General features: G+C 39.8%; 1 protein-coding gene across 2 annotated transcripts in view; it reads left to right on the forward strand.

Moving 5' to 3' along the window:
* LOC140346403 (interleukin-1 receptor accessory protein-like 1) overlaps positions 1 to 27,825 on the forward strand; it is a 351,979-nt gene that overhangs the window by 137,078 nt on the left and 187,076 nt on the right. For both annotated transcript variants that reach the window (XM_072432558.1, XM_072432477.1), the window contains exon 3: positions 19,613 to 19,892. In XM_072432558.1, coding sequence (XP_072288659.1) covers positions 19,613 to 19,892 — 280 coding nt within the window. The remainder of the gene's footprint in view (positions 1 to 19,612; positions 19,893 to 27,825) is intronic.

A 27,825-nucleotide genomic window follows, 5' to 3' on the forward strand; every position in this document is an offset into this window, starting at 1 on the left:
GGTGAGCGGTAGGTGCGTTTTATGATTGATACGTGGCAGGACAAATGATTTATCCACGCCACGAGGAAATATGATAAAAAATTTGCTGAAAAAAATCGTCCATACCACCTTTAACTTGGTGTTGTTGTTAAATCAATTGTTAAATCACAGCTGCCCTGAGGCAAGCCAGCACAGCCATGGCAAGTAGCCCTTCCAAAACACAAGCTATGTATAATTACCTATTTTTATAACAGTAAAAAAGGCCTTTTTGCTCAATGAAATATCAGCAAAAGTACAATAGGGTCAGCAAAAGTACAATATACATTAGGTTGTGTATTAATGGAAGGTCTTCTGGCTTAATAAAACTAACAAATGATTGGGTCTTGCTCAATGACACAATGGCAATGTTATGCAATGCTGTTATGCAATTAATCAACCTACTGGGAATAACTGTAGCCATTTTGAATTCAATGCTAGCAACCATTCTCACAACTTGGGGATTGACTGTTCTTGCCATCTTGCATTTCCGTAATTAAAGGTGTTTTTCCTCTAGAAAACATTCTTATTGTTAGCGGAGTCGCTTCTCCACAGATCTGGGGCCTCATCTATAAAGAATTGTGTAGGAATTTTGCTGAGCAAGTGCATACTCCTAGTGGCCTCTAGACGCATACGCCACACAAACGTCTGATTTATAAAACACTCTCCACCATGCAATTTGCTGAGGGACCAAAGCTTCTGCTGTAGCGTAGCCAAGATCAGGTAAAACAAAAAAGTATGAAAACCCATAAAGCTCAATCAGACGCTCTGATTCTGGCTATAAATCTCAGTGTGGAATGTAAAAACTCCAGTGCACACGCCAGGGTTGGGCACAGATAAGTCATTTTGGAAGGGCCTGAAGAACAAGCTCTCTTTTACAAAATAATGAAGGGAATAACCTGTGTTGGGTCAGGTTCAGCCAATCTAAACCCCAGCGCGCTCTGCGTAAAGAAACATTCCTCTAGTTCACAATGTAGTCGTTTCACACATTGTTACTGGAAGACACATTTTTGCACTTATGCTAATTAATGCATTTTCTGAATATAGTACAAATTACACGATGGCAGTTGTTTCCTGTTCTCAAAGTTTCAAAACACTTCCTCTGGAGCAGGTAGTGTGTCGTCTCATTTGTAAAATTCAATCAAATCCAAGCGACAGGAGCCAGAAATATCTCCCTCCAAATACGTGATGGAAGCGCTCGGAATTCTGGGTAGAAAACATGTCTGCCAGCTGTCACCACCCCTCTTCTCTGTCATAGAAAGAAGTACATCATATATTGAGAATGTAATTCAATGGAAGGTAGTGGTGTGCCCAGGTTTTGACAGTATTGTTTTCTAATAGGACGTCTAGGATTCAGACTAGTTTTGGATGGATAGACTTGTGCTGCGTGATGCCTTCAGGTTCTGTTTGTGAGCTGAGATTATTCACTACCTTGTACGCTAGGTTTATTCAGGGACGTTTATAGCGCTGGGCCGACTTTATAAATGTAGCGAGCCCATAAAAAACAAAGGCCCAAACCCCAAAGCCAAATATTCTCCCTAAACGTATCCATCCTGAAGTTGTTGTTATTGCTTAAATAAATATCTCTGACCTGTAACTTGGCGTAGTGGCATCACCCGCTTGTAGATAATTACATTTATTCATTTAATATGAAACATTCCAGGACAAGGAAAGCCATAAAATCTGCATCTTCTCATTTTGAATGCGAAACTGCTTTCACATGAGGATTAATTGTGTTTTTTGGTTCTTTAGACATTAGGAATCACTTTGTTGTTAAACTAGGAGCCCCAAACCAAGATTTTGCATTGGACTTAATGTGCTTGAAATGGCCACGCGAATACTAAATACGTTTATATTTTCTTATTTCTTTTCAATATCACATTTATTGTCCCTGAGCGGAAATTCATGCACATTAAGCAGTTATGTGCCACAATAAAAAAAGCCCAAACAAAAAGCTCATGAAGAGAACTGGTCAGGTCATCAGATCCGATGTCAGGGTAGTTTTAAGGCGAGTAAAAGCCCCCAGGACAAAAGTGTTTCTGTGTCTTATAGCCCGGGCATCACAGTCAGTGTCCAGGGGAAGCCAGGCGAGTAGCTCTGCTCTAAGCCTTTCTCCACTCTGTTCAGATTTGGTGATGAAACTGGCTCGATTCATACAGTGCAGTGCTAGTCAGACTTTTTCTGTTGCACTCCCATATGGAGATTAGAAAAATCTATCCACACCCCCCACAGCCTTAAGAAATTATAAAGTATGATAAAATAAAACAACTATAATTGCGTATTAGCCTGAAATAACAGTAAATAGGAAAAATGGGTGGGGAAAAAGAACAGAAAAATGTAATCTGATCTCTGTGACCATATGTTTATTCGTTACCCACTCCTATTGGTCAGTTTGCATTCAGTAACCAATCACCGTGAAGTGTGGACTGTCATAGCGTCAACTAATTATGTATGACTGTATGAATTCACCACTTCTCTCTTTTTTTTGTTTTTTAGCACTGAAATTTCACCAACCGCCGCACCAATCGCTGCTTCCAAAATCCATACAAATCCCAATGCTTTTTTCCCTCACCCGTCTTATTGCAGCAGGCTCCATCTATTTCCCGGACAGCTGAACTTGGTTGTGACTTTGACAAGCTGCCCATCAGAAGCGACTCATGTTGGATTTATCTGACAGAGCTCGATGATTTATGACTCCTTCCCTCCTCCTCTCTTTTCATTCACAAAGACCAGTGTCCTTGCTGCTGCCGCTGCCTTGAATCAATTCGATGTCATAATTTCCCGTTGTCTTTAAACTGCCCGGCTGTCGTTTGAATAAAAAGATAGAGCAGACAAAAGTGCTGGGATGGAAAGATGATGTTGTAGTTAACGCTGTGGGAAAACTGTGGAAATTAGGTCAGAGGAAAGAAACAAGGAAGATTATAACTTTGTGTCATGGATATGAGTCAAATTGTGGAGGACATAGTTTGGATTTCAAAATAACTTTGGACGAATAGAATCAAATGTGTGATTTGAGCCTTAGAAATATAATATATTACAGACTATTTTATTATTTATTATTATTGTTTTATTATTTATCAGCCAATCACAGCCAGCTATCCTTACCTGTCGACCAATCACCTCTCTCCGAACGAAATCTAAACCTGGATTTAGCAGAAACAAGCCTAAATCAAATGTAAACCAGCACTAGACCAGAACTAAATAATTATACTGGACTAAACCAGGTCCAAACCATATGACCCGTATATAAACCAGGTCTAAAAAGGTCTTACAATGACTAAATGTGCAGATGTAAACCAGGACTAGACCAGAACTTAATCCGTTAACCTGGATTAGACGAAACCTGAAAACAAATTCCAAGGACTCAATTAGAACAAAAGTCAGTCAATAGTTAGTCTAAACCAGTAGTACAGCGGGTGCGCCGAGACCCTTGATTCATAAGACAACCGGCGTACCTACAGTATGTACCAGTATCTGTATATGTAAATATCTCATGTAACAATGTGGGCACCTGCGGCTTATTGACAGGTGTATATGTACAGTTATTTTTTCTTTGTAAATTTTGTTGGAGCGGCTTTTATTCAGCAGCGCTGTATAGCCGTAAAAGTACAGTATATCATTTTTTTCATATTGATTGACATTGTTTTTTCATTATGATTGAATTAAAATGTGTTGGGTTTTTGATCGCTAAATACTGCTTTGGAAAAAGTTCTTAAAATCATACTTGATGGTTTTTTCATTTCGTAATATATAGTTTTTCTTATTCATTATTACACTTCACCATTCGGAATCCTCTGCTGTTGCTGTTGTCTGCATTGCACCAGTACATCCTCTTATTGTTTTGTGTCTGTGCCTCCCAGCCTGTTTGTTAGATGTGCGGATTACTGGCACCACTGGGAACACGGGGCCGATTTTGTCATTACACCCCTCTCCAAGGACTAGACGGCGTCCCTCCATCCTTATCATCTTAGCATACGCCATCTTGTTTTCAATATAGGGACAAATTGTCATATATGATCCACGTCTAGCTCGGTGTCTCTTGAGCGTAATCATCACTTTGAAACATCATTGCTAATTTATGTAGCGATTCGTCAAACTTGCACAAAGATGAATGCTTTATGGACATTGATGAACACTTTGCGTAATTTGCGTTACAATGAGTTTTATTGGGCAAAACAATGCTAATTGTGTGTAGCTTGATTTGCCTAGTGCTTTGAACTGAGAGGTTTTTGTTTACTATGAGCAGTTTTCCTCTTTATATGCAAAAGAACTGCAGACTGCTGGAGTAATCCTATACATATTTGCATGTAGATATCTTTTAAAACACTTTAAGGTTCACACAGTATTTTGCCTTGGTTTGACATTGAAGGTTCTCTGACCACGTCAATTACCAGCTACATTTGGCTTAATTTCAACAGTCATCAGCAAAGTCGGTGTAATCCCTCATTCGTCCAGGCGTGTTCCATAGTAGAAAAAGCTTCAGTTGTAGTCATCTGGACTCAGTTTGAAAAAATAGACGTTTCGACTCTCATCCAAGAGTCATTGTCAATAAAAGAAGAAGAATTTAGATCGAGAACTCCGATATTAATACTGTTCTGTGGTAAGACCCGCCCATTGGGCGGAGCCTTCCTGAAGTAGAAAGAGTTGTTTGTTTCAACAGAAACTCCCCCCTCCCTCTACCGAGCTAGCCTATTCAGAATTTTAATGGCCTATTAGTATCCTCTTTGTCTTTGTGAGACCCTGGCTCAACCACCCTGAGTACCTGATTAGCATCTAAATGTCCTGGTCCTGGTCCTCTACCTTTCCAGGGGTTCAGTAACCCATTATAAATAACAGGAAGATGAAACCTAAGCCCTCCATTTCTGTTTAAAGAAGGTCTTTCTTTTTTAACAAAAATAGCTTCCTTGACTCCTCTTTCAAACCATCTTTTCTCCCTGCTTAAAACCTTCACCTCACCGTCTTCAAACAAGTGATTAGAGGCTTCAAGATGGAGATGCACGGCGCTCTGAGGACCTGAACTAGTATTTCTTCTGTGCTGATAAAGCCTCTTGTGTAGAGGCTGTTTCGTCTCACCTATGTACCGTTCTTTACAGCTTTCTTCACTGCATTGGATCGAATAAACTACATTGCTCTGTTTTTGAGTTGGCAACTTGTCCTTAGGGTGAACCAGTTTTTGTCTTAAAGTGTTTCCTGGTTTAAAATAAACAGGGACTTCGTGTTGTCTAAAAATTCTCTGCAGTTTTTCCGACAGGCCAGACACATAAGGGATAGAAACACCCTTCCTTCTCTGTTCAGTTTCCCTTTTGTCCTGCTTCTTGGTTCTCTTCACTCTGTTGAGAGCCCAAGCGGGGTAACCACAGGCTGAGAGGGCATTTCGGACATGTTTTTCCTCTTTCTTCTTGCCCTCTGAGCTGGTGGGCACACCTTGAGCTCTGTGTTGTAAGGTTCTGATCACACCCAGCTTGTGCTGTAGTGGGTGGTTGGAGCCAAAGAGCAGATACTGGTCCGTGTGTGTAGGTTTCCTATATACTTCTATTTGGAGTTTCCCGTCCTCTCCTCTGATCGTGGAACAATCAAGAAAGGCCAAGCGATTCTTCTTAGCGTCTTCTCTTGTAAACCTAATATGTGGGTCCACAGCATTGATGTGATCAGAGAAGGTTTCCAGCTCTTGTTTCTTGATTGTTACAAAAGTATCATCGACATAGCGGAGCCACAGTTTTGGGGCTTTGCCTGAGAATGAGGCCAGTGCCTTCTTCTCAAAGTGCTCCATGTACAGGTTGGCCACTATGGGAGAGACGGGTGAGCCCATGGCACAGCCATGAATCTGTCTGTAAAATTGTCCCAGGAATTGAAAGTAAGTGGTGTTCAGACAGATGTCCAACAGTTTACATATGTGTTCAGGTGTCAGTTTGGTCCTTTCCTGTAGGGTTGTGTCTTCCTGCAGTCTGATCCTCACCGCTGCTACTGCATCAGAGGTCGGGATGCAGGTGAACAGGGACACAACATCATATGAAACCATGAGGTCATCTGGGTCCAGTTGGAGATGTTTCACTTTATCCACAAAGTTGTGCGTACAAGACACAACCCTACAGGAAAGGACCAAACTGACACCTGAACACATATGTAAACTGTTGGACATCTGTCTGAACACCACTTACTTTCAATTCCGGGGACAATTTTACAGACAGATTCATGGCTGTGCCATGGGCTCACCCGTCTCTCCCATAGTGGCCAACCTGTACATGGAGCACTTTGAGAAGAAGGCACTGGCCTCATTCTCAGGCATAGCCCCAAAACTGTGGCTTCGCTATGTCAATGATACGTTTGTAACAATCAAGGAACAAGAGCTGGAAACCTTCTCTGATCACATCAATGCTGTGGACCCACATATCAGGTTTACAAGAGAAGACGCTAAGGAGAATCGCTTGTCCTTTCTTGATTGTTCCACGATCAGAGGAGAGGACGGGAAACTCCAAATAGAAGTATATAGGAAACCTACACACACGGACCAGTATCTGCTCTTTGGCTCCAACCACCCACTACAGCACAAGCTGGGTGTGATCAGAACCTTACAACACAGAGCTCAAGGTGTGCCCACCAGCTCAGAGGGCAAGAAGAAAGAGGAAAAACATGTCCGAAATGCCCTCTCAGCCTGTGGTTACCCCGCTTGGGCTCTCAACAGAGTGAAGAGAACCAAGAAGCAGGACAAAAGGGAAACTGAACAGAGAAGGAAGGGTGTTTCTATCCCTTATGTGTCTGGCCTGTCGGAAAAACTGCAGAGAATTTTTAGACAACACGAAGTCCCTGTTTATTTTAAACCAGGAAACACTTTAAGACAAAAACTGGTTCACCCTAAGGACAAGTTGCAGACTCAAAAACAGAGCAATGTAGTTTATTCGATCCAATGCAGTGAAGAAAGCTGTAAAGAACGTTACATAGGTGAGACTAAACAGCCTCTACACAAGAGGCTTTATCAGCACAGAAGAAATACTAGTTCAGGACCTCAGAGTGCCGTGCATCTCCATCTTGAAGCCTCTAATCACTCGTTTGAAGACGGTGAGGTGAAGGTTTTAAGCAGGGAGAAAAGATGGTTTGAAAGAGGAGTCAAGGAAGCTATTTTTGTTAAAAAAGAAAGACCTTCTTTAAACAGAAATGGAGGGCTAAGGTTTAATCTTCCTGTTATTTATAATGGGATACTGAACCCCTGGAGAGTTAGAGGACCAGGACCAGGACATTTAGATGCTAATCAGGTACTCAGGGTGGTTGAGCCAGGGTCTCACAAAGACAAAGAGGATACTAATAGCCCATTAAGATTCTGAATAGGCTAGCTCGGTAGATACAAGGGGGGAGTTTCTGTTGAAACAAACAACTCTTTCTACTTCAGGAAGGCTCCTCCCAATGGGCGGGTCTTACCACAGAACAGTATTAATATTGGAGTTCTCGATCTAAATTCTTTTATTGACAATGACTCTTGGATGAGAGTCGAAACGTCTATTTTTTCAAACTGAGTCCAGATGACTACAACTGAAGCTTTTTCTACTAAAGTCATCAGCAAAGTTTTCTCATTAAAAGTGGCTTAATAAGTTCCCTAAACTTAAAAAAATAACAACGTTTTAACCATGTTTCATGCATTTTAAGGGTCATTATTTAACTTACAGGTTATTGTTGATTGGTTTCCTACTTTTAATGTTCCTTTGCATAAAAGTGATTTCCAATACAATTTCCGCCTCTACTACTTTATGGCCGCATTCATGTTCTATTTGCACAAAGTGTCAGTGAAGTTTTTCTTTTAAAACATTTTATGTAGTTTCACTTTTTTGTCGCACATTATTATTCAATTAAAAATATTTTTGTGCAAATGTCACCACAATCAGGTAACAACACAGGCTGTTCCGGTCAATAAGCGACAATATCAAACTCCTAATCCTAAAATCTGCTTTTATTGTTGAAAACAGGTGAGAGTTATGCTAATTTATGCCAACTTTGTTTTATCAGTGGCCTTTCCGCCTGATTAAAGAACATAGCGTGCACTCAGGGAACAAAATGAGGCCGATAATGAGACTATGTCAGTGATAAAAGCCAGCGTTTCGTTGAAGTGCGCTCCCTCGGTTGCTACTTAATGAATAGACGTCGTATTTACAGACTAGAAAGAGTGAAGTAAGTTGACATGGCAATATTGTTCTACTACAAACAAACTGAATGAACGTGCCATTGGTGTCCTTGACTAAAATATTCCATTGGTTGTTTGCATACATATAGCTGAAAAACAGATCAATGCAAACAGAATGAGAGATAGAGCTACTGTACCACAACAGACACGTTTATTTGTACGATACAATTTAACTTACTGGCTTGTATATACAGCGTGGAAAGTAAGTAAGTATTTGAACACCCGGCCATTTTGCAAGTTCTCCTACTTGGAAATTATGGAGGGGTCTGACATTTTCATTGTAGGTGCAGTTCCCCTGTGGGAGACAGAATCCCCAAATCGCATTGTATGATTTTTAAATAATGTATATGTTATTGCTGCAAATAAGTGTTTGAATACCTGACAATCAGCAAGAATTCTGGCTCTCATAGACCCGTTAGTCTGTCTTTAAAAAGTCCACCTCTACTAAATGTATTAATCTAAATTAGTAGCACCTGTTTGAGCTCATTTGCTGCCTAAAGACACCTGTCCACCCCACAATTAGTCAGACTCCAACTACTACCATGGACACCAAAGAACTGTCAAACGACACCAGAAACACAATTGTAGACCTGCCAAGCCGCTTGGTGAAAAAAGATCAACTGTTAGAGCAATTGTTAGAAAATGGAAGAGGCTAAAGGTGACTGTCAATCTCCCTCAGACTGGGGCTCCATGCAAGATCTCACCTCGTGGGGTATCAATGACAGTAAGAAAGGTGACGAAGCCCAGAACTACAGGAGGAGCTGGTCAATGACCTGAAGAGAGCTGAGACCACAGTGTCAAAGGTTACTGTCGGTAATACACTACACTGCCATGGTTTAAAATCATGCTGCGCACAGAAGGTTCCCCTGCTTGAGTCAGCACATGTCCAGGCCCATCTAAAGTTTGCCAATGACAATCTGTATGATCCAGAGGAATCATGGGAAAAGTCATGTGGTCAGATCCAAAATAGAACATTTTGGTATAAACTTGACTCGCCCTGTTTGGAGGAAGAAGGACGAGTATGATCCCAAGAACACCATCCCTACTGTGAAGCATGGAGGTAGAAACAACATGATTTGGGGGTGCTTTTCTGCACAAGGGACAGGACGACTGCACTGTGTAAAGAAGAGAATGAATGGGGCCATGTATTGTGAGATTTTGGGTAAGAACCTCCTTCCCTCAGTCAGAGCATTGAAGATGGGTCGTGGCTGGGTCTTCCAACATGACAATGACCTGAAGCACACAGCCAGGACAACCAACGAGTGGATCCTTAAAGGTCCCATAACATGCAAAATTGACTTTTCAGAGCTTTTAACCTTCTTACATTGCTATTTGTGCTTCATATATGTACCCAGAGTGTTTTTTTTTATTGATTCCCACAGTGTTTAGCTATATTACAGACTATCTCCTTTCCTCGAATCTCCAAACTGACGGGCGGTGGGGCAAGACCGCGTCATAAGGGCAAGCACGCGTCACCATCCCCCCTCTGTGTATGGGGCACACACGCTCTCTGAGACTACGTCACGGGTGGGCGGGGCCCACACGCTCTCTGAGACTACGTCACGGGTTGGGCGGGGGAGCCAGATCGCTCTTCGCAAGGGTGGGGGCGAATATCAAACCAAGCCGTTTGCATTTTGTTGGTGAGGGGGTCCAAGGTCTGGGTGATATTTCTTAACTATTATGTTATGGGTGTTGCACAACCCTTATTATTATCTATTACACACTTAGGATAGACTACGAAACGTGAAAAAAGCATGTTATGGCACCTTTAAGAAGCATATGAAGGTTCTGGAGAGGCCTAGCCAGTCTCCAGAACTAAATCCACTAGAAAATCTTTGGAGGGACAGCCCTGAAACCTGACAGATCTGTTTAATTTGTTTTTTACTGTGGTCCTCAGAGTTACAAAAATAAATTTAATTTAATTGAAAAAATTGAATCTGTGTGCCAAGAACTACAGGAAACGTTTGCCCTCTGTAATTGTAAACAAAGGCTTCTGTACCAAATATTAATGTTGATTTTCTCAGGTGTTTAAATAGTTACTTGCAGCAATAACGTTAAAAAAAAATATTAAGAAATCATGCAAAGTGATTTCCGGATTCATTTTTTTAGATTCTCTCTCTCACAGTGGAAATGCACCTATGATGAACTTTTCAGACGCCTCCATCATTTCTAAGTGGGAGAACTTGCAAAATCGCAGGGTGTTAAAATTTAAAACTTACTTTCTTCACTGTAACTTCATGCGATACCTGCACTGTGTAGTTCTTAGCATATTGTTAGTGAGTTTGGTTTATTGCTGTGTCGGTTCTGTCTCGTTTCAAACGCTGGACATTCTTCCGTCACTTTGCTAATCTTTACGGCTAGATCCCACTCTCCCACACGTCACTGCTATTTTCGGCCTAATTGAGCCGTTCTGTGCTGCGGTAGCGTTTCACCAGGCACAAAATGGCAGGTCAAGATTCTGAAGCATCTTTCCACATCCCTGCCCCTTTCATCTCGGGTCAAATCTCTCAGATCGGGGCAAAAGTGAAGTTGGTGAGTTCCTTTGGGATTCGGGAATAGAGCCAGAGAAGATTTGTTCATTGGTGAGGACCCGGAAGTGAAACTCATAAAGTGCATACTAAGGCTAACATGCTATGGATAAATTAGAATAAGCGCTATCTATATTTCAAACAGGCAAGACATTAAGGCACACTATGTAACTTTTCTGGTCTGCCACCTACACAAAGTTATATTTAAAAATCCCATTAATATCTTTAATAAATCATGAACTAGGGCTGAAACTAAAAATGACTTCGCTAATCAATTAGTCTAGTGATTATTCTTTAATTCAATCTGTTTGTTGTTTAGAATGCAAAAATCACTGTCAACTTTTCCATGTATTTGTAGTCATATATTGGCAAACGTATAGAAATGGCTCATAGTTTCAATGTAGTGTCATAACCTAAATGGCTCACAGACTTGGCTGCTCACGCTACAGTATGAGACGTGAGTTCTTGCATGCCTTTCCCCATCATTCTTGGCCAAACGTATCCCTGCTCTCACTCTGCTTCAATCTGTGCTATACTTTTATGGAGAAAAATGCCCACAAGACTCCACTCCAAGCGCTTATGTGGCAAAAAACGCACTTCGCCACCGTGACCCAACTCAATTTGCATACCATTAGCCCTGAGCGGACCTGTAACCCAATTTATGAGATGACGGGCAAGCCGCTGCGATGACATAACGTTTGCTTGGGTTTATTGTACATTGGCCTTTTTAACTACACATGTATCATATAGTAGCATTACATTTACAAGCATGTTCTCCATCCCCATTACATCGCTGCACCTGCCACCCCGCATATGACGATTTATAGTTTAACACCCACACATTTGGACATATATAGACCGCTACTATTTTATGATATGGGGCTGGATCCGCATGTAAGCATTTTACCAGCATTAATAAAAGAAAAAACTGACTCATAGGTGAACTATGAGCTAATACATGCATGGCAGGCTTATTTTACAAGACAGGGAGGGCACCATCTTGTTTTTACGGTGGGGTCTATGAGCCAGGTGTACATATTTGAATTCATTTTAAAGCTTTAGTTTGTCATGTTTTTACTGTACGTCAATCTTTTTTGTAATTAAAATATGTATTATTTTTAAAAACATATTGAGCAAAAGGAACAAAACAGAAAAGAACAACAACAATGAGGTTCACATTAACAAAATGAACATTAAAACACTTACATAATACAACATTTAAGCAGTTGCAGACATAGACTAGTCCAATTGTTCAGCCGCCGCTCCGTCCCGTCATTCACCCGATTTTATGTCAACCTTGATAACAACAATCGGTTTGCCATTTCACCGTTTAATTATGCAGATTATATTTTTGAAAGTGTTCATAACTGTACCATTATGTTTACATTGAAATCAAGGTTAAAGAAACCAAATTAATTCATTTCTCAGGCAAAGGATTAAAGGTGAACTATATTACATTCCACTTGTATGTCTCAAAGTATGGCATTAAACTCTTTTTATATATTGATTTAACTATTTTTGGAGTTTTCAATTATGTGTGTTTTTCATTGCTAAAAATACCTTGGAGAACATACATACACACCTTTAATCTCCGTGATCAGCGTGGTTTTGGGTTGAACGTGCTGCTTTAATCCACTGTCAGTTTTGCCTCTAGATTAGCTTCCCATTGCCGCGTGCCATGCAAACATTTGTTCCGTGGTCATTTGGCGCCTCTCGACAGCTGACGCACTTCGCCCGATTTCACTGGCCAAAAATGGACGGGACTCTGGGCTTTATTTACAGGGTTGTCACACAGGGGTCAGAGAAGAGCAAATCCAATGCTGTGGAATCATCCAAAACCCTCACCAAAAGCAAACAGGGCGAACGGGGAAATGTTAATGGGCAGAAGTCGTCTGCCAACAGCATGAGTAGCATGTCCCTTAGCCTCGCATCCACAGCCTCCTCCCTTGTAAGCAAAGCACTCACTTTGTCTGTGAAATGTTTGAGATTTTGTGGTTCAGCTTCTCCTCACAACAAGACAGTTCAATTTCTGCACCAAATGTGGCTTTTTTGTGAGTTTGAATTCTCTTCCCATACTCAATGTTTAACCAGTGAAGATCAGAGTTCATTCAAAAGTATTCTGACATTACAAAGCGATAAATGTATGTATGTAGTAGTATAGTAGAAAAAACTTCAGTTGTAGTCATCTGGACTCAGTTTGAAAAAATAGACGTTTCGACTCTCATCCAAGAGTCATTGTCAATAACAGAATTTAGGTCGAGAACTCCGATATTAATCCTGTTCTGACAGAACAGTATTAATATCGGAGTTCTCGACCTAAATTCTTTTATTGACAATGACTCTTGGATGAGAGTCGAAACGTCTATTTTTTCAAACTGAGTCCAGATGACTACAACTGAAGTTTTTTCTACTATGGAACACGCCTGGACGAATGAGGGATTACACCGACGTATGTAGTAGTAGTAATCCAGCATAGTCAGTGGTCGGTTAACTGGTTAAGTTAAGGTTTTTTGTCATTGTTTTTTACGGTCTGAGTCATATATAATAGAGCAGTGGTAAATAGTACTTTTGATGTGCTCTTTGTGCTGCGCTCCTCTGGGCCGAGGAGAGAAGGAGCTGTGGACCTGATCAGAAGCTGATCTGTGCAGAAGATGCTGCTGCAGCATGTTCAGACCAGGACAATAGTTTGGCAAGAAACATGCAATACTTTAATAGAATGTGTTCCTCATATTTATATTTGGATCTGTTGGTTGGATGTATGAAGTTATTAGACCATAATGGATTTGTAAATAAGTGCTTTGTGGATAAACATGAAATTTCATACATTTTCTTATCCAGAGTAAAAACATTACCTATTTGGTAAATTCTTAAGACCCTTTTTTAAAAAATGTATCGGGATACGTATCGTAATGAGGGAATTGTATCGGAATATACAAATATCGGGATACGTATCGTATCGTTACCCCTGTATTGGGATACGTATCGTATCGCGAGGGTCTTGCAATACCCAGCCCTAGTGTTGCGTATATTGTTTCTGTTGAGATTCAATGGGCTCTTCAACTGAAATTATTCCTGTGTCTATTTTGCCAACTTCTCCTCAAACATTTTCAAGAGTCAAGTGTCTGTGCAAAGCCTCTCCTATGCCTCTCGCTTCTATACATTGTTTTTTTCATTTACTTGTGTAGTATCCTCTGCTAACAACATCCCATGTAAGTGGCTCCTTATCTTTAGCAAGCACATTTGGTCCAACTTATTTTTAGCCACACAAATGTGCTCTCCATCCAGATACAAGATTTAAGACATTTACGGCATCTACCTAAAGCTATCGAGACAAACTAATTAGCAAGTTGTTGATAAGCGTGGGTAGACCCATGCCGTTGCCGCAGTAACAGTAAAAGCTTGATTCTTTTTTGTAAGATTTTCTTCCTCAAGGCGAGACTAATTAAGCAAAAGAGAAAATGAGTGGAAAGGGTCACGCTGAAGTGTTCTTTGCTTTATCTTAACAACGCAGAGCTGTAATGGTCAAAATAATATTTCAAAATGTACTCAATGTACTATAGCTGCGAGAATTTAAGTGCTTTGTTTCCAAACTAAAAGGCCAGAATACCACTCACGTTTTTTGAAAGAACAGGAAACTCAAATTGCAACAGCTTCACGCCTTTGTGAATATTGCCTGCACCTCTTGTCTTGATAGTAAATCTAATAATTTCCCCTTGGTTAATTTGCACCAACAGAGAAGACCATGAACTTTGAACCAGCCTTTTGTTTCTTGTGCATCAGCTCAGAAGTGTTAACCACAAACAAGGACAAAACATCTTACATTTCAATGTTAAGAGGCTAATTCCTGTTGCAAATCATATTGCTGTAAATCGTTACAACAACAAAGAGGAAACAAAAGCTGCCTTAGAGGGAATGAAACAGACTACCTGCTTGTCTCCATGGAGATGTTATTGCTTTGCTCAAAACTACCTTGAAATGCGTGTGATTCGTTGTGATTGGCTCACCTGTCCACAGACCTGACTTGTACCTGGGCCTGATGGCATCACCTGTTTCCATGGAGATGTATACATTTAATACCATACTGTGGAATATATCAGACAAAGCAATCTCCATGGGAACAAGCAAGTGGAAAACCCTCCAACTGAAAGGTTACATGATGCACCTTTAAGGTTGAGATCAAAATGACAAATTCTCTTGGATTCATTCCCATTCTTTTTGAAAACCAGAATACCACACATCTAGAAATGTTGTGAGCCATTTATGTCACAATTTCAGCTGCACATTTTTCCAATGTAAATATACTTTATGTTTTTTATACTCTTACAGTGTGGCACATTAACTTGTCTTTACGCTCTCTTGCAGCTCTTGTGTCACTGTAGCAAAACACCACCAATACATATAATCCACCATAGATGGACCATATAATTGACCCGTAACCCTTGGCAACCACACCACTCTTCCCCAATTGCCTTCCGCGTTGCATCTTGGGTAAATAAAACATTTATAGAGACTCAATTAGCCGGAGCCTGTTGAGCCGGTGGCAGCTGTGATCAGCAGCTGTTTTCAGAAGACACAGGGATAAAAAGCTCGTCAGGAACACAACGTCACACGGATGCAAAGAAGAGCTTTTACCCCAATATAAGATTTAAAAGTGTTACCGTCAAAACTCTGCTGTTTACTGTCTGATCAGAGACAGATATTTAATGCTTATAAAACAGGGCTTATGAAACGGGATGAAATATGGCTTTAATTGTAGTTGGAAGGCTCATAATATTCTGTATTAGAACAAACTTTGTTTTGCTTTTATTATAATAATAATACATGTATAATATTCTCCTATCAGATACCCTTCCCCAGACACAACCATCGGTATCTATTCATGTTTGGGAGTTACAAGAGCGACCAGAATATTTTTTTTCATTCCAAATATCTATTTTATGGACTTGGCTGATAAGCCCTGCCGATATGTCGGGCTCATTTTCCCAAAATTAGATTTGAATTGAAATGACTATAATCTCAATTACTGTCTATGCAGTTCACCTCTAAAGAACATGTAAACTACGAATGATCGAAATATGTAGATCAGTGTTGTTTAGATATTTACTGCCTTGTTGTAAGGCTACATTCACACTGCAGCTTATTTTTTTGCCCATATGTGACCTTTTTATTTATTGTTTGGCCCCATTTTGTGTGAACGGAACAAGGCCCCTTGTGGTTAGAAATCCGTACTTTTAGAAACACTCAGGTCCTGTTTATCCGACCTGAACGTCATAATTAGGCACCATTTGCGGGATAAGCGTCAACATTCTGAGTCAAAGAAAATAACAAGGAAAGTGGAAAGAAATGGCAGACGAAGGATTTGAAATCTGTCAGTGGAAGAAGGAACTTATGAACTACCGGTAATCAATACCAGGGGTGACCAATCTATTCAGGCAAAAATAAAGGGTTGGTACCGTAATCGGGCCGTATTTGAGGAGATTGCAAAGGAGCTGGCAGAGCCAGGGCTTAAGCGCTCCTGGTTGCAATGCCTTTGTGTGAAATTTAAAGAAACTAAGGACATTGATAACAGGAGCAGACCCGGGTAACCTGCCTTTTTACTTCTGTAAACGCAGTGCGCTACATGTGACGTTGTGTTCTTTTGTGCCATATCGAGCTGCATTCCGTTCACACCAGACACAAAGTGCAATCGCATTTTTTTTTTGTAACGTGAACGAACACATAAAAAAATCACACACACAAAAAAAAGATTTGGGCATCATACGCTGCAGTATGAGCGTAGCCTAAAGCTGTTCTCACACCGCGGCGTTAAATTCGGCGTTACATAGACTTTGAACGTAAACTGGACACTTTTGACGCTGCGGTGTGAGGGCCCCTTAAGAGAGCAGAGTAGTCACATTTAGTCCAGCACTCTGTTCTTATGAAAGCTAATGCGGATCTAAAGTGTTCAAACAGAGCTTTGTGTATTGTGTGGGGCAACAGTCTTTATTAGCATACATACATTATTACAGTCAGGATATCAAAAGTATTGCAGTCAGATTGATAGTACTAAAAGCAGAGTGAATGCACAGATGAGAGAAAAGTAAAGACAGTCGAGTTCCTTGTTGTTAAAATTAAGGTCTTAAGCATTTTGGGACTTGACAATAATGTAGGAAGTATTGCCACAAATGCTAAATAGTAAAAACAAGCACAGAGTCCATCTGGTTTAGATTCCTCTCTTTGTTCACACCTCAGATTAAAAGCAGCAACAGGAAATATACAGTGTATTTCCATATGCTGCGTTTGCAATGGAAAAGGCCCATTCACATTTCAGCACCACAGACAGCGCACTACACTTCACTGTTGTTTACTAATCATCAAGAAAATACTGTTTTAAACTCTTTCTAAACACTTTCTCCTTTTTAATTTATCTTATTAGGCTTATACATTTTACACATTATTTTTGGTTCGGTTTGGGCCTAAAATATATACCACTTTAGTTTTGTTTAAATGCCCAATATTATGCAGTATTCAGGCAATAAATCTTATAAATATTTAGACAAACCAAGTGGATTTATTTGTAAAAAAAACATAAGCAGAGGGCGCAAGGACTCCTTCTGCACCGAAGTGTAAAGAAGTATACATAAAATGGGACCTTTAATCATGGCTCATTTGATTTCTTAACTTTATTTTGTATACATGATAGGAATCATATTTGAGATACTTTTACATTACGTTGATATAATTATTGATACAAACGTCTTTAGTATTTGAGTTGTATGAAAGTGCCTTGACAGATTGTTTTATCCATTTAACCTATTTTTTGTTTTGAAAAGGGACATTGCCCAAAAGCTATTTATCTGTTTTAATGAGACAAAATAAAATAAAAATCACAATTAATGTTTGACCATAACTCCCAGCTCCACATCCACAGCCCTCCCTCATGAATAATGCAGTTATTATTCACTCCTGGTTATTAGAATGTCAGTGGTGCTTTATCAGACGCCTTAGGAGTGCTGTTCCTTACCTCTGGCAGATGTATGCAGACTCACAATATTATGCAAGCCAATACTTTCATTTTGTGGACTGAAAGATGCATTTGAATGTGATGTGGGCATGTTTTTATGGCTTTGGGCAGTGAATCGGCTTTTAATTTCCGTGGGTCAAATGAACAAGCACTATCAAATCAAATCAAATCAATTTATTTTTGTAAGGCCCAAAATCACAACAACAGTTGCCTCTGAGGGCCACAGGGAGAAATGAATCAACAATGTCTGACTATCAATGTCAGAGGAATATATACTGAGGCTGTGCTTGTAAACAGGAGAAGGTGAAAATATGGTTAAGAACATTAACTGGCGGAGGTCCCATTCGTTAGATTGGAAGGTTTTAGACTTCGGTCTGTTTGAATCCAATTTTAGTTCTGGTTTGGACCTGGTTGAGTCCTGGATTAGTCCTGGTCATTTTTGATGACATTCGCTGAGCAGGTGTTGGAAATGTGTTGTATCCATGGATTTTTATTATAAACTCATTTTTTGACACCTCCCTCCAAAGATATGTTGGTGCATTTAAAAAAAAAAAACTTTCTAAACATGCTCTAAAGTCCATATTCCCACTGATTATCCACATTGATAAGTCACTCACTTGGATCATAGAGTAAAGATAAAAGTCTTATCATTGAATTGTCACATAACTCATGACTTAACATAACTATGGGGCTATTAGTATATTTTGGTAATTTTTAAAGTCAATATATAATTTTGAAAATAAATCCTTCACACACAAAAAAATGTAATCTTTGAAAAATATGAAAATTCAAAATCAAAATATGTCCTTCTGGTTTACTTGTAGAATTTTAGACTTAGTTTAGCACCGTTTTTACCTTATTTAGTCCCAGGTGGTTGTGATTTTGTCCTGGAGTAATTGGTTTGGTTCTGGTCCAGACCTGGTTTAGTTCTTGATCGCTTGTTCTTTTCGGATGATTTATGTGGAGTCGTGGTCACATGTGAGTCCTTGTTTAGTCTTGGTTTAGTCCTTGTTTTTATTCTGGTTTGATGCCTGTTTTAATTACCGTTGGTCTACAATTCCTATTTACTAATAGACTGAGAATTATTTTAAAATCTTGAGTGTATGAAGTTTTCAAAGGACAGAAGTGCAGTTTAAACCTTAATGAAGATGATATTTTTGTCATGGTTCGTTTGTGTTTATTTAAGTCCTGAGAGATCCGTATGTTTGTGCGAACGTGAAGCGGATCGTCCTCGTGAGATGGGCTCGTTCTCCTCAAACACCAGCAAGAGATGAGTGCTTTGATGACAAAGGTTTACCAAAGAGCCGAGGGAAGAAAAGAGGAAATACTACCTTATATGGGCAAAACAATATACCATACCTTACAAAAATAATACTTTTGGATTGTATTCCTTTTCATCAACATAAATATTGAGTAAGATATGACTTACTTACTGTATTTTAGGTTTGGTTATATATGTCTTTTATTTTGACTTGTTGAAAACGTGGCAGAGCAAAAGCATAAAAGCTTTTGTTTTGGTCCTGTTTTTTCAGTTAAATGTATGGGTGAAATTATAGTTATAGTCAATAACCAGCGTGTTTGTTGTTTGTTTGTGACGTGCTATTTTTGAAATTTTGCTGTGTGAAAAATGAAATTTTTGCTGTTGCGTTACTATAATAATAAATATAAAAAAAACATTTTGAAGGTTATTTGTCTCTCTTTTGCAGTGGATTGTACAAATGTACCATAGTCTCACTTAAGGTTTAAGCTTGATTTTGTCCTTCAAAGTCCTGATTCAGATTTAGTCCTCTCTCCGTCTTCCAAGTTTAGATTTGCTTCAGAAGTTTGCCTTTCTTTTGTTGGACAATCTATTTCACATTCTAACCTTTTCTCCCCTCTCTTTGTCGTCTGTTGCAGTGGAGGGGTGCACTGACTGGTCGGTGGACTATAAAAAGTACCAGGCGCTGTTAGGAGAGCCGGTCCGGATCCGCTGTGCCCTCTTCTATGGCTACATTCGAGCCAACTACAGCCTGGCCCAGAGCGCGGGCCTGAGCCTGATGTGGTACAAGAGCGCGGGCCACGGCGACTTCGAAGAGCCCATCAGCTTTGACGGAACCAGGATGAGCAAAGAGGAAGACGCCATCTGGTTTAGACCGGCCGAACTCGAGGACGTGGGCTACTACAGCTGTGTGCTCAGGTAAGACTTGGATACAATTAACTTGGTTTGGTTGTTGAAAAATATTAAAATGTTTTTATTTGCAGAAAATCAAGGCTTCTCATTTAGTACCTGCAGGTAAATTAGTTTGCAGAAGGAATCTCAGCAGTCAATTAATATGAAAATTGAGGCAGGATAAGATATAAATCAGGCACAAAACTAAAACGTGAAATGTTTCTGCTAAATGAAGTTGTACACATCTAATAAAAGCTTATGATGAGCTTTATACACACATACAAAATATGATTTAAGTTCTTATTAAAATGGGTCTTGCTGCTAAATTATTATAGTGTTATCCTTTTTTGCTTTTTCTAAAATATGAACCAAGAAACAACAAATTATGCTTACCATGCTGTTTCACTTTCCTGTTTTTAGCGCCATTATCAGCACTTTTCACCATTCAAGTCATATCATATTTTGTTTTCAATTGACAATTTGCAGCTATGCTTATTTTTCAACAGCCTCATGAATATATTCACTGCCCAGAAGCCTCCCAGATCCTGCACAACATGCACAACATGTCTAAAATGCCTTGTCCGTTTCAGCATTATCACTCTGTCTTCTCTCTGAACAGAAACATGGCTACAGCGCTGCTCCATTCAGCCACTTTGGCATCATTTCTGGGTCTAAACAATGGCCGCCGCGCCGACTTATTGTGTTCTGTTGCAAGAAGTGGCGTCCAGAGATTTGGTTTTGGACGAGGAGCTCTGCATTCACAGCCAGTCGCTCGCTCAATTCTCAAGCAAATTAGGGGGCAACACTCATTTGAACCAGCGCACAGAGAAACAACAAAAGCTGCAGAGGAATTTGCAAACAATTTGACTAATATTTGATGTAGTTGAGGTGCTAGCTTGGATTGGACTTTAAAATGACCAAACTTTTACCTATGATAGTTGATTGAATATAGATTTAGCTTCAATAAAGTACAGGGTCGTCAATTTTAATCTAATGATGCAATAATTGTTTTAATCATGTTTTTTTATAACTTGAACTACTTATATTACCTTTCAAATAAACAATACAGTCAAAAATCAATACTTAAAAAACAAAACTGGTGCATTTTAAACCGTGTCCACGATTGCCTCATTACAAAGAAAATAGTGTAAACATTTTCAAATGGTGCTGCTCGGTGGTTGAGTGGTTAAGGCGGCAGCACACATGCCATGTGCAGGTCCCACATTTTACTGCGTGTCCTCCCTTCTCTCTCATCCCCATTTCATGCAGTTTTCCTGTCTAACAAAAAATCTGTAAAAAAAAATAACCAAGAAGAAATTAACCACAATTATTTTGGCAAAATCCATTTGAATTTGACATGTTACACATGTATCGCTTTATTATCTATTTTTGCTCTGAATTTATTTGGCTCACAACACCATCTGCTCCACTAGGAGAAAACTTCAAATATGGCATCACAAATCTTTTTTTGTTTTAAAATCAGTTTGGGACTAAAGATCGCCACTGATTTTGTAACTAAATCTTCTGATGATTTGAGTCTTTTGTCAGGGTGTATGTTCACATGTCATTTTTGGATTAAGAGCTTAGGGAAAGAGAGAGCGAGAGAGAAACAGAGTGTTGAAGGAATCGGAGCAGTGAGAAAAGCCGATGAATCATGCTACATACATTTTCTGCACACATATTGTACCATTACTGCCCTATAGGAGCCTCTAATCTCCTGTCATACCAGACGTGACAATTTTCCTCTGACTTCCTTCGCACAAAGTCGCAAAGTTGCAATGAAAGAAATAATTTGAGGCCAAGGAGGTTGTTTTCCTCCATAGCTCCCTTGTGGCTTGGTCAGAGGATAATGTATTTGTACAGCTACGGAAGAGTCAAGAATTAGAATGAATCCACAACTTACTTTTTGGCATGTCTGGAGGGCCTTTATCAAAGCTCTTTTGTACAAAAATGTTTTTATTTTTGGCTGGGACCTAAAGAGGACAAGTTATGTAAAATCTACCTTTGTGAACTTTTTAACTCAGTTAGTTTAATCAAAGTTGCTTTTTGATTGATTTCTCCGTCTGTTTTCATCTGCCCCCTATCTCCGCTCACAGCTCTGTATTTACACGGCGTTATTCGCAAAAATCAGACACTCATATCAGAACACATAAATAAAAAGTGTCTGCCTGCGTGAAATGTAACTATGAAGGCATGTTTTGTAGTTTTGGAAATGAAGACCTTGTTTTATTAAGTCATTTTAAATCAATATTGTGGTAAACATGTAAAAGCATATTATTTTTATCACACATTAGGTTTGGCATTTTGGTTTTTCATTCAACATAAGAAAAGCATTTACTATAGAAACATATAACATCCACAGCCTTTGGGTGCTGTTTTGATTGCATGTCTGCTTGCACATCCTTACATGCTTCCTCCCACAGTTCTCTGCGCTGCTGCTAAAGGTGTGATGGGCCTCTCCATACTCTGGCCCACTGTCCCCAGGGAATCTCCTCCTCTGACAGCCCCTAATGTGCCTGTGCATGCTAGCTTAGCTCTCCTGTCTCTGTTTATGCACTGCAAAAAGAGTTCAAAGTTAAAATATCTTTATTTCAGAATACTAATCTTAGTTTTCACCCATTTATGTTAGTTTAGATTTATTTTTCATCTCATATCATTGTTCCCTCCTCAAAAACACACCTGGAATTGCATTTAGCGTAATTCTTTTTAGGATAAACTCTGTTTCGAAAGTCCTCTCCCCTCTGAGCACCAAAAACACTCCATTCTGAATTTCCCTGATGTGTTACATCAAATGGGGAGGTCTGAGTTCTTCTGCACTGTTTTTAAGTCCATAAATCATCTCCAGACTTGATCTGAGCATTTCTGCCGTCTAATCACATCAGCAATTTGGAGGAAAATTTCCATTTGATTATCTCACCTATGTAATTTCCTCTGGAGCCAGTAGATGGAAACCAAAGTCAATTTGGTTTCTTCATCTGCCTCAAAGAACTGGTTCTCCTCCTGAGTGGTTTCCCCAAAGAGGTTTGGTAGTTTTTCCTGGCAGAAAAGGAAGGTCTAAGGACAGGGGAGCTTGAGACATTTGTCTAAGGACACAGGATGCTAGGACATTGCCAAGTCCCTATGAACATTGTTTAATCTGTTCTCACTGTCGCCCTTCGAGGCAACTACTGTTGTGATTTCGGGGATTACAAAAATAAATTGAATCAAATTTCTTTTGCGGGAAACACCACTTGAAACACATTCAAGTCACCTGAATCACATTCAAGTGACTTGAATCAATTTTGTTGGTGTTATAAAACATGAGATGCCAAAGTAGGTAAGGTACTCAAGAGCATGTTTAAAGGCCAATAACAACATAAATAAGGAATAATATTTGTCCTTTAACTCAAGTTCAACTGTTTTTGCAGTGTACTCTTATGGTGACTACTGCAGAAACTGGAGTACACAAAAAAGCAGCTTGTCTACAGTGCTAGAAGAATCACATAAAGTGTCAGACCGAGGTCAGTACTCCAACAATGCTGTGGAGAGACCATCCACCTCCAGGGACATGTACTTTTACTGTCTACAAGAGCGTGTCCACAGGGACAGAGAGGGGGAGATGAGAAGCGAGGGAGAGATGAGAAGAGATAACAAGTGGAAGAGATGAGAAGAGGGAGCAAGAGAAGGAGAGATGAGAAGAGAGGGAGAGATTAGAAGAGAGAGCAAGATGAGAAGGAGAGATGAGAAGACTGGAAGAGATGAGAAGACTGGAAGAGATGAGAGGAGTGGGAGAGATGAGAAGAGAGGGACAGAGAGAGATAAATATTCTCAACTAACCATTCATCACATTCATCAAGAAGCTCATTCGTGTCCTTTATGGCAGTGGTGACCGCAGGGACTAAAAGCATCTACAGCTGACAGGACGTGGGGCAACATGGGAGAAGAAGAAGTGTGAATTTGTGAAGAAGAGATGCTCTTTTCACTGAAAATCTCACATGTGGATTATTGTCACTGTCACACCTGGAGAGAGGGCATTTTGCCACACAGAGAATACATACTGCACATGTCGACTGTATATTTGGTTAGCATGCAACATAATAAGATCTAAAAGTAGGTAGATTGTTATATTAAAATAGGTAGAAAAAAGAGGTTCAATGTTTTCTCAGCATTTGGCCCATAATAATAGAAATTTGGTCGATTTAAATTTAACCCTCCAAGCTACTCCAGTTGCCATAGCTGCCATTGGTCTGACTGGCAAACACGTGGGCACCAATCTATGCCACTGGCCTCACCTGGTCTTGTCAAAGTATACAGCAACAGTACTTATTCTGCCCCGCCCACTTTTGCTTCCTTTTGCCATGGATCATCACATTCATATTCACATCGTCTTAAATGACAAAGTAAAGTGATATAAACAGAAAGATATAAAAGCACTTTACATCTCGGTTTACTTTTTGTAGTAAAAATGTATGCAAAATGAAGTTCTGTTTTCAAAATGATTATTATTTTTGTCATTATTAATTATATTGTGTCCTCTATGATCACGGTTGTCGATTAACCAATTGTTCTTGATAGTTAAGATCGCTATACATTTAAATTTTGTTGTATGATAATCTTGGGTTGTGGCACTGCAGTAAAAATGCCAGTATTGAATAGTCCGTAGCGTCTGTGAATCTTCCCTTCACTACATGTAGAGCATTAGCATTCACACGCGGTGGCAAGGGTCGATTTCTCCAAGCTGTGGCAGCTAAAATGAAACTCTGGCCTCACTCTGCCATTTAGACGCACTACCGGACTGTCCCACGGATCCAACAGCTGTCACAGCCAATCAGAGCAAGGCAGAGAGAAAGGCTTCAGCTGTTATGGATGAGATCTATGGAAAGGATGAAGATGCAGGCGGAGGGTGGAGCAAGCGCGATTAGCTTAACCATGACACAGTAGATGTGACTGTAGTGTTTACAAGGTCATCATAGACTAAGAAAATACTTGTGTTACTATTTTACAAAATGTTGAAGTTTATTTGAAAACTTAGCTGCTTTACTTACATTTGTAGGCATTGCCATTGATTCTAAAACTTCGATATTGGCACATTTTGTTATTGGCCACAAAAAGGAAAAAAAAATGATCTCTGTATCAGCTGAAAATACCTTCACTTTTTACAACTTTATATAATTTGTATTGTGGACTTAGGTACCAAGGGAAAAGTGGGCAGTTCTTGTGCAGCAACTTAAAGGTGCAATGGACGATTTTTTGGCGATTTGAGAACGCAGGCGGAAGTGCGCATGCGCACTCCCCCGTGCGGACTGATACAACACACACGTGCGTTTGTTTATTAGCACGACGGATCGCATCGCATCTCTCGTCTCCCGTAGATTTCAGTCTTCTTCTGAGTCAGCTCGAACAGTCTTTCTCCGTCTCTATTTTGCCCCGTACACTGAGGGAACTATATTATGATAGATCCATGCGCTTAGACACGCAGAAATGTGGGACGAGCCGCATGCGGCTGCAGGTGAGCGGTAGGTGCGTTTTATGATTGATAATTGGCAGGACTAATCGGCAGTCCACGCCACGAGGAAATAAGACTCAAATTTATGACAAAAAAATCGGCCATTCAACCTTTAAACTTTTGTGTACCAATAGTAAATTCTTGGAAATAGTCCTATTCAGAGGTTATTGATATTTCTCCTTGATATTTCCTCTAAAGGTAGGGTACACATGAATTTGACACATCCTTCATTGACACTGGGGTTAAATGTGTCCTTTTTAGTCAAAGTCTTGGTCAGGAGTACCTAGATCAGGGGTGTCAAACATCCGGGCCCGCGTTTTAATGCGGCCCGCCGAACATTTTGAATTAATATTTTTATATATTTTTTTTTTCATTCATAGAACCGTAGTTACTTCCGTAACCGTTGTTAGCGCTAAAACTACACGTCCCACAATGCCGCTGGTGGCCGCCCCTCCCCCACGCGGCTCTTCACTGCCGTGTGTACAGTAATCCCTCGTTATAACGCGGTTCACTTTTCGCGCACTCGCTGTTTCGCGGATTTGCATCGTGCATCGTGCATTGTGTTCTGCATTCTGATTGGCTAAACAGTCTCTCCGCGTCTTCTCTACCTGTGTGTCAATAACGTTATGGATTAATATGTACACGAACGTAAAAACGCTTGCCAAATTGAAGTTTGCGAGGCCGGTGAGAGCGCGCGTGTGAGCTGCGGAAGACGCCGGTGAGAGCGGCGCGCGTGAGCTTCAATGTTTTATGGAGTATTTCATTGTATAATAACTGTAAAAAAATAAAGGTTTCTACTTCGCGGATTTCGCCTATTGCGGGTTTGTTTTGGAACGTAACCCCTGCGATAAACGAGGGTTCACTGTACTGCGGAGGGAGAAGTGCTGAGCGAAGTAAGACACGCGTTTGCGCACTTTACAGCACTTACGCACCTCAGAGCAGAGGTCTGAGCGAGGACAGAGACGTGTGGCTTTATGAAACACGTGGAAGAAAGAAAGAAGACTGTTTTGTGGATGCTAGAGCTAAAAGTGGAGCTAACAACAAGAAAACTAACTTCTGTGATGATGCTCTGTGAAGAAAACATACAAACCTCTACAAACCTGGACAGATCAGAAGCCACAGGTAAAAACACAGGTCAGAGTGTAATAAAGTATGAACATGACTGTGTCCACACTAATGTGACTGTGAACACAAACACAATGACCTCATTTGAGTCACTACATGAATCATTTGTCACTAAGATCAACTTAAACTATGAAAATAGCGAGCTCATATTGAGTTTGAGCAGAATCATGTCTGTGATATCAACATTTCACATCAGAAATCACATCAAAAGTGCATGTTCTTGTTGCTGCTGCTGCTGGATGTGGACTCAGTATCTCACCTGCTGCACATTTGTGCAACAGTCTCCACAACTATTACTAGGTACTACTGTAAGAAAGCTATTTATTTCTTATATTTTTTATTGTTTTATTTTATACATAATATTTGGCCCACAATTTGAGAAAAGAGTTTGGTTTGATGGAACACTGTGGCTCATGCATTTATTCTATATTTTCAAGGCAAGAGGCGTAACTTAACCTCCTTAAATGCTCCACGTGTGTTTGTATTTAGTAGTGAGTCAGTTCAGGTGAAGAGAGAACTACAGAGAACTACAGAGAACTACAGAGAACTACAGAGACGTGGAAATGTTAGTTAGTACATTTAAAAGGTTTTTTAAATCTTGAGAAGTTTATTTTGTTATAAAGTCAAATACAATATTTTTCAGTTCCAAATACCTATTTAACAATATTTAACAATAGACTAAATGTTTATCTCTGTAGATCAACCCTGAAGTTGTGATGCACATAAACTGAAGCACAGTGTGAAATGACACTTGTTTTTCTTAATACATTTTAGTTTATGAGAACAAACGTGTTTGTAATTTATTTTAATTGATCCAGTAATTGCTTCAAAAACAGCGTAGGCTATATAAAGCTATTTATTTCTTATATATTTTTAAATTGTTTTATGTTTTACGTTATGTTCGGCCCGCAACCCAGCCTGAGCGTCGAAATTCGGCCCGCGGCCCAAAATGAGTTTGACACCCCTGACCTAGATGGAGGATTCGCCATGATTTGACATGTTTTAGGTTGATGGGGACAACCAGAATACCTGAAAAAAACCACCATGACATGTTAACTTTACACACAATTAACAACCGGACAATTCATTCTATGCCTGTCATAATATTGCCTACTCAAGCATTTCCTATACGCTGATATTTAGTATGCAGCGGCTGCTTTCATTCGCTCTCGTCCCATTGATTGTCATTTAACACCATTATGTTCAACCAGACACACTTATTGGCAATACTGTCAGCGTTAAAAAGACATAACATTGACTTTTACTCTGTCGGACTGAGCTTTAATATTTCCCACAATGCTCCATTGACACCAAATACATTTTCTGTTCATACATGCATGCATTTAATTA

This window comes from Eucyclogobius newberryi, unplaced genomic scaffold, assembly GCF_026437365.1.
Source record: "Eucyclogobius newberryi isolate DKJ021-1_F unplaced genomic scaffold, fEucNew1.0.hap1 SCAF_1, whole genome shotgun sequence".
Lineage (NCBI taxonomy): Eukaryota > Metazoa > Chordata > Actinopteri > Gobiiformes > Gobiidae > Eucyclogobius > Eucyclogobius newberryi.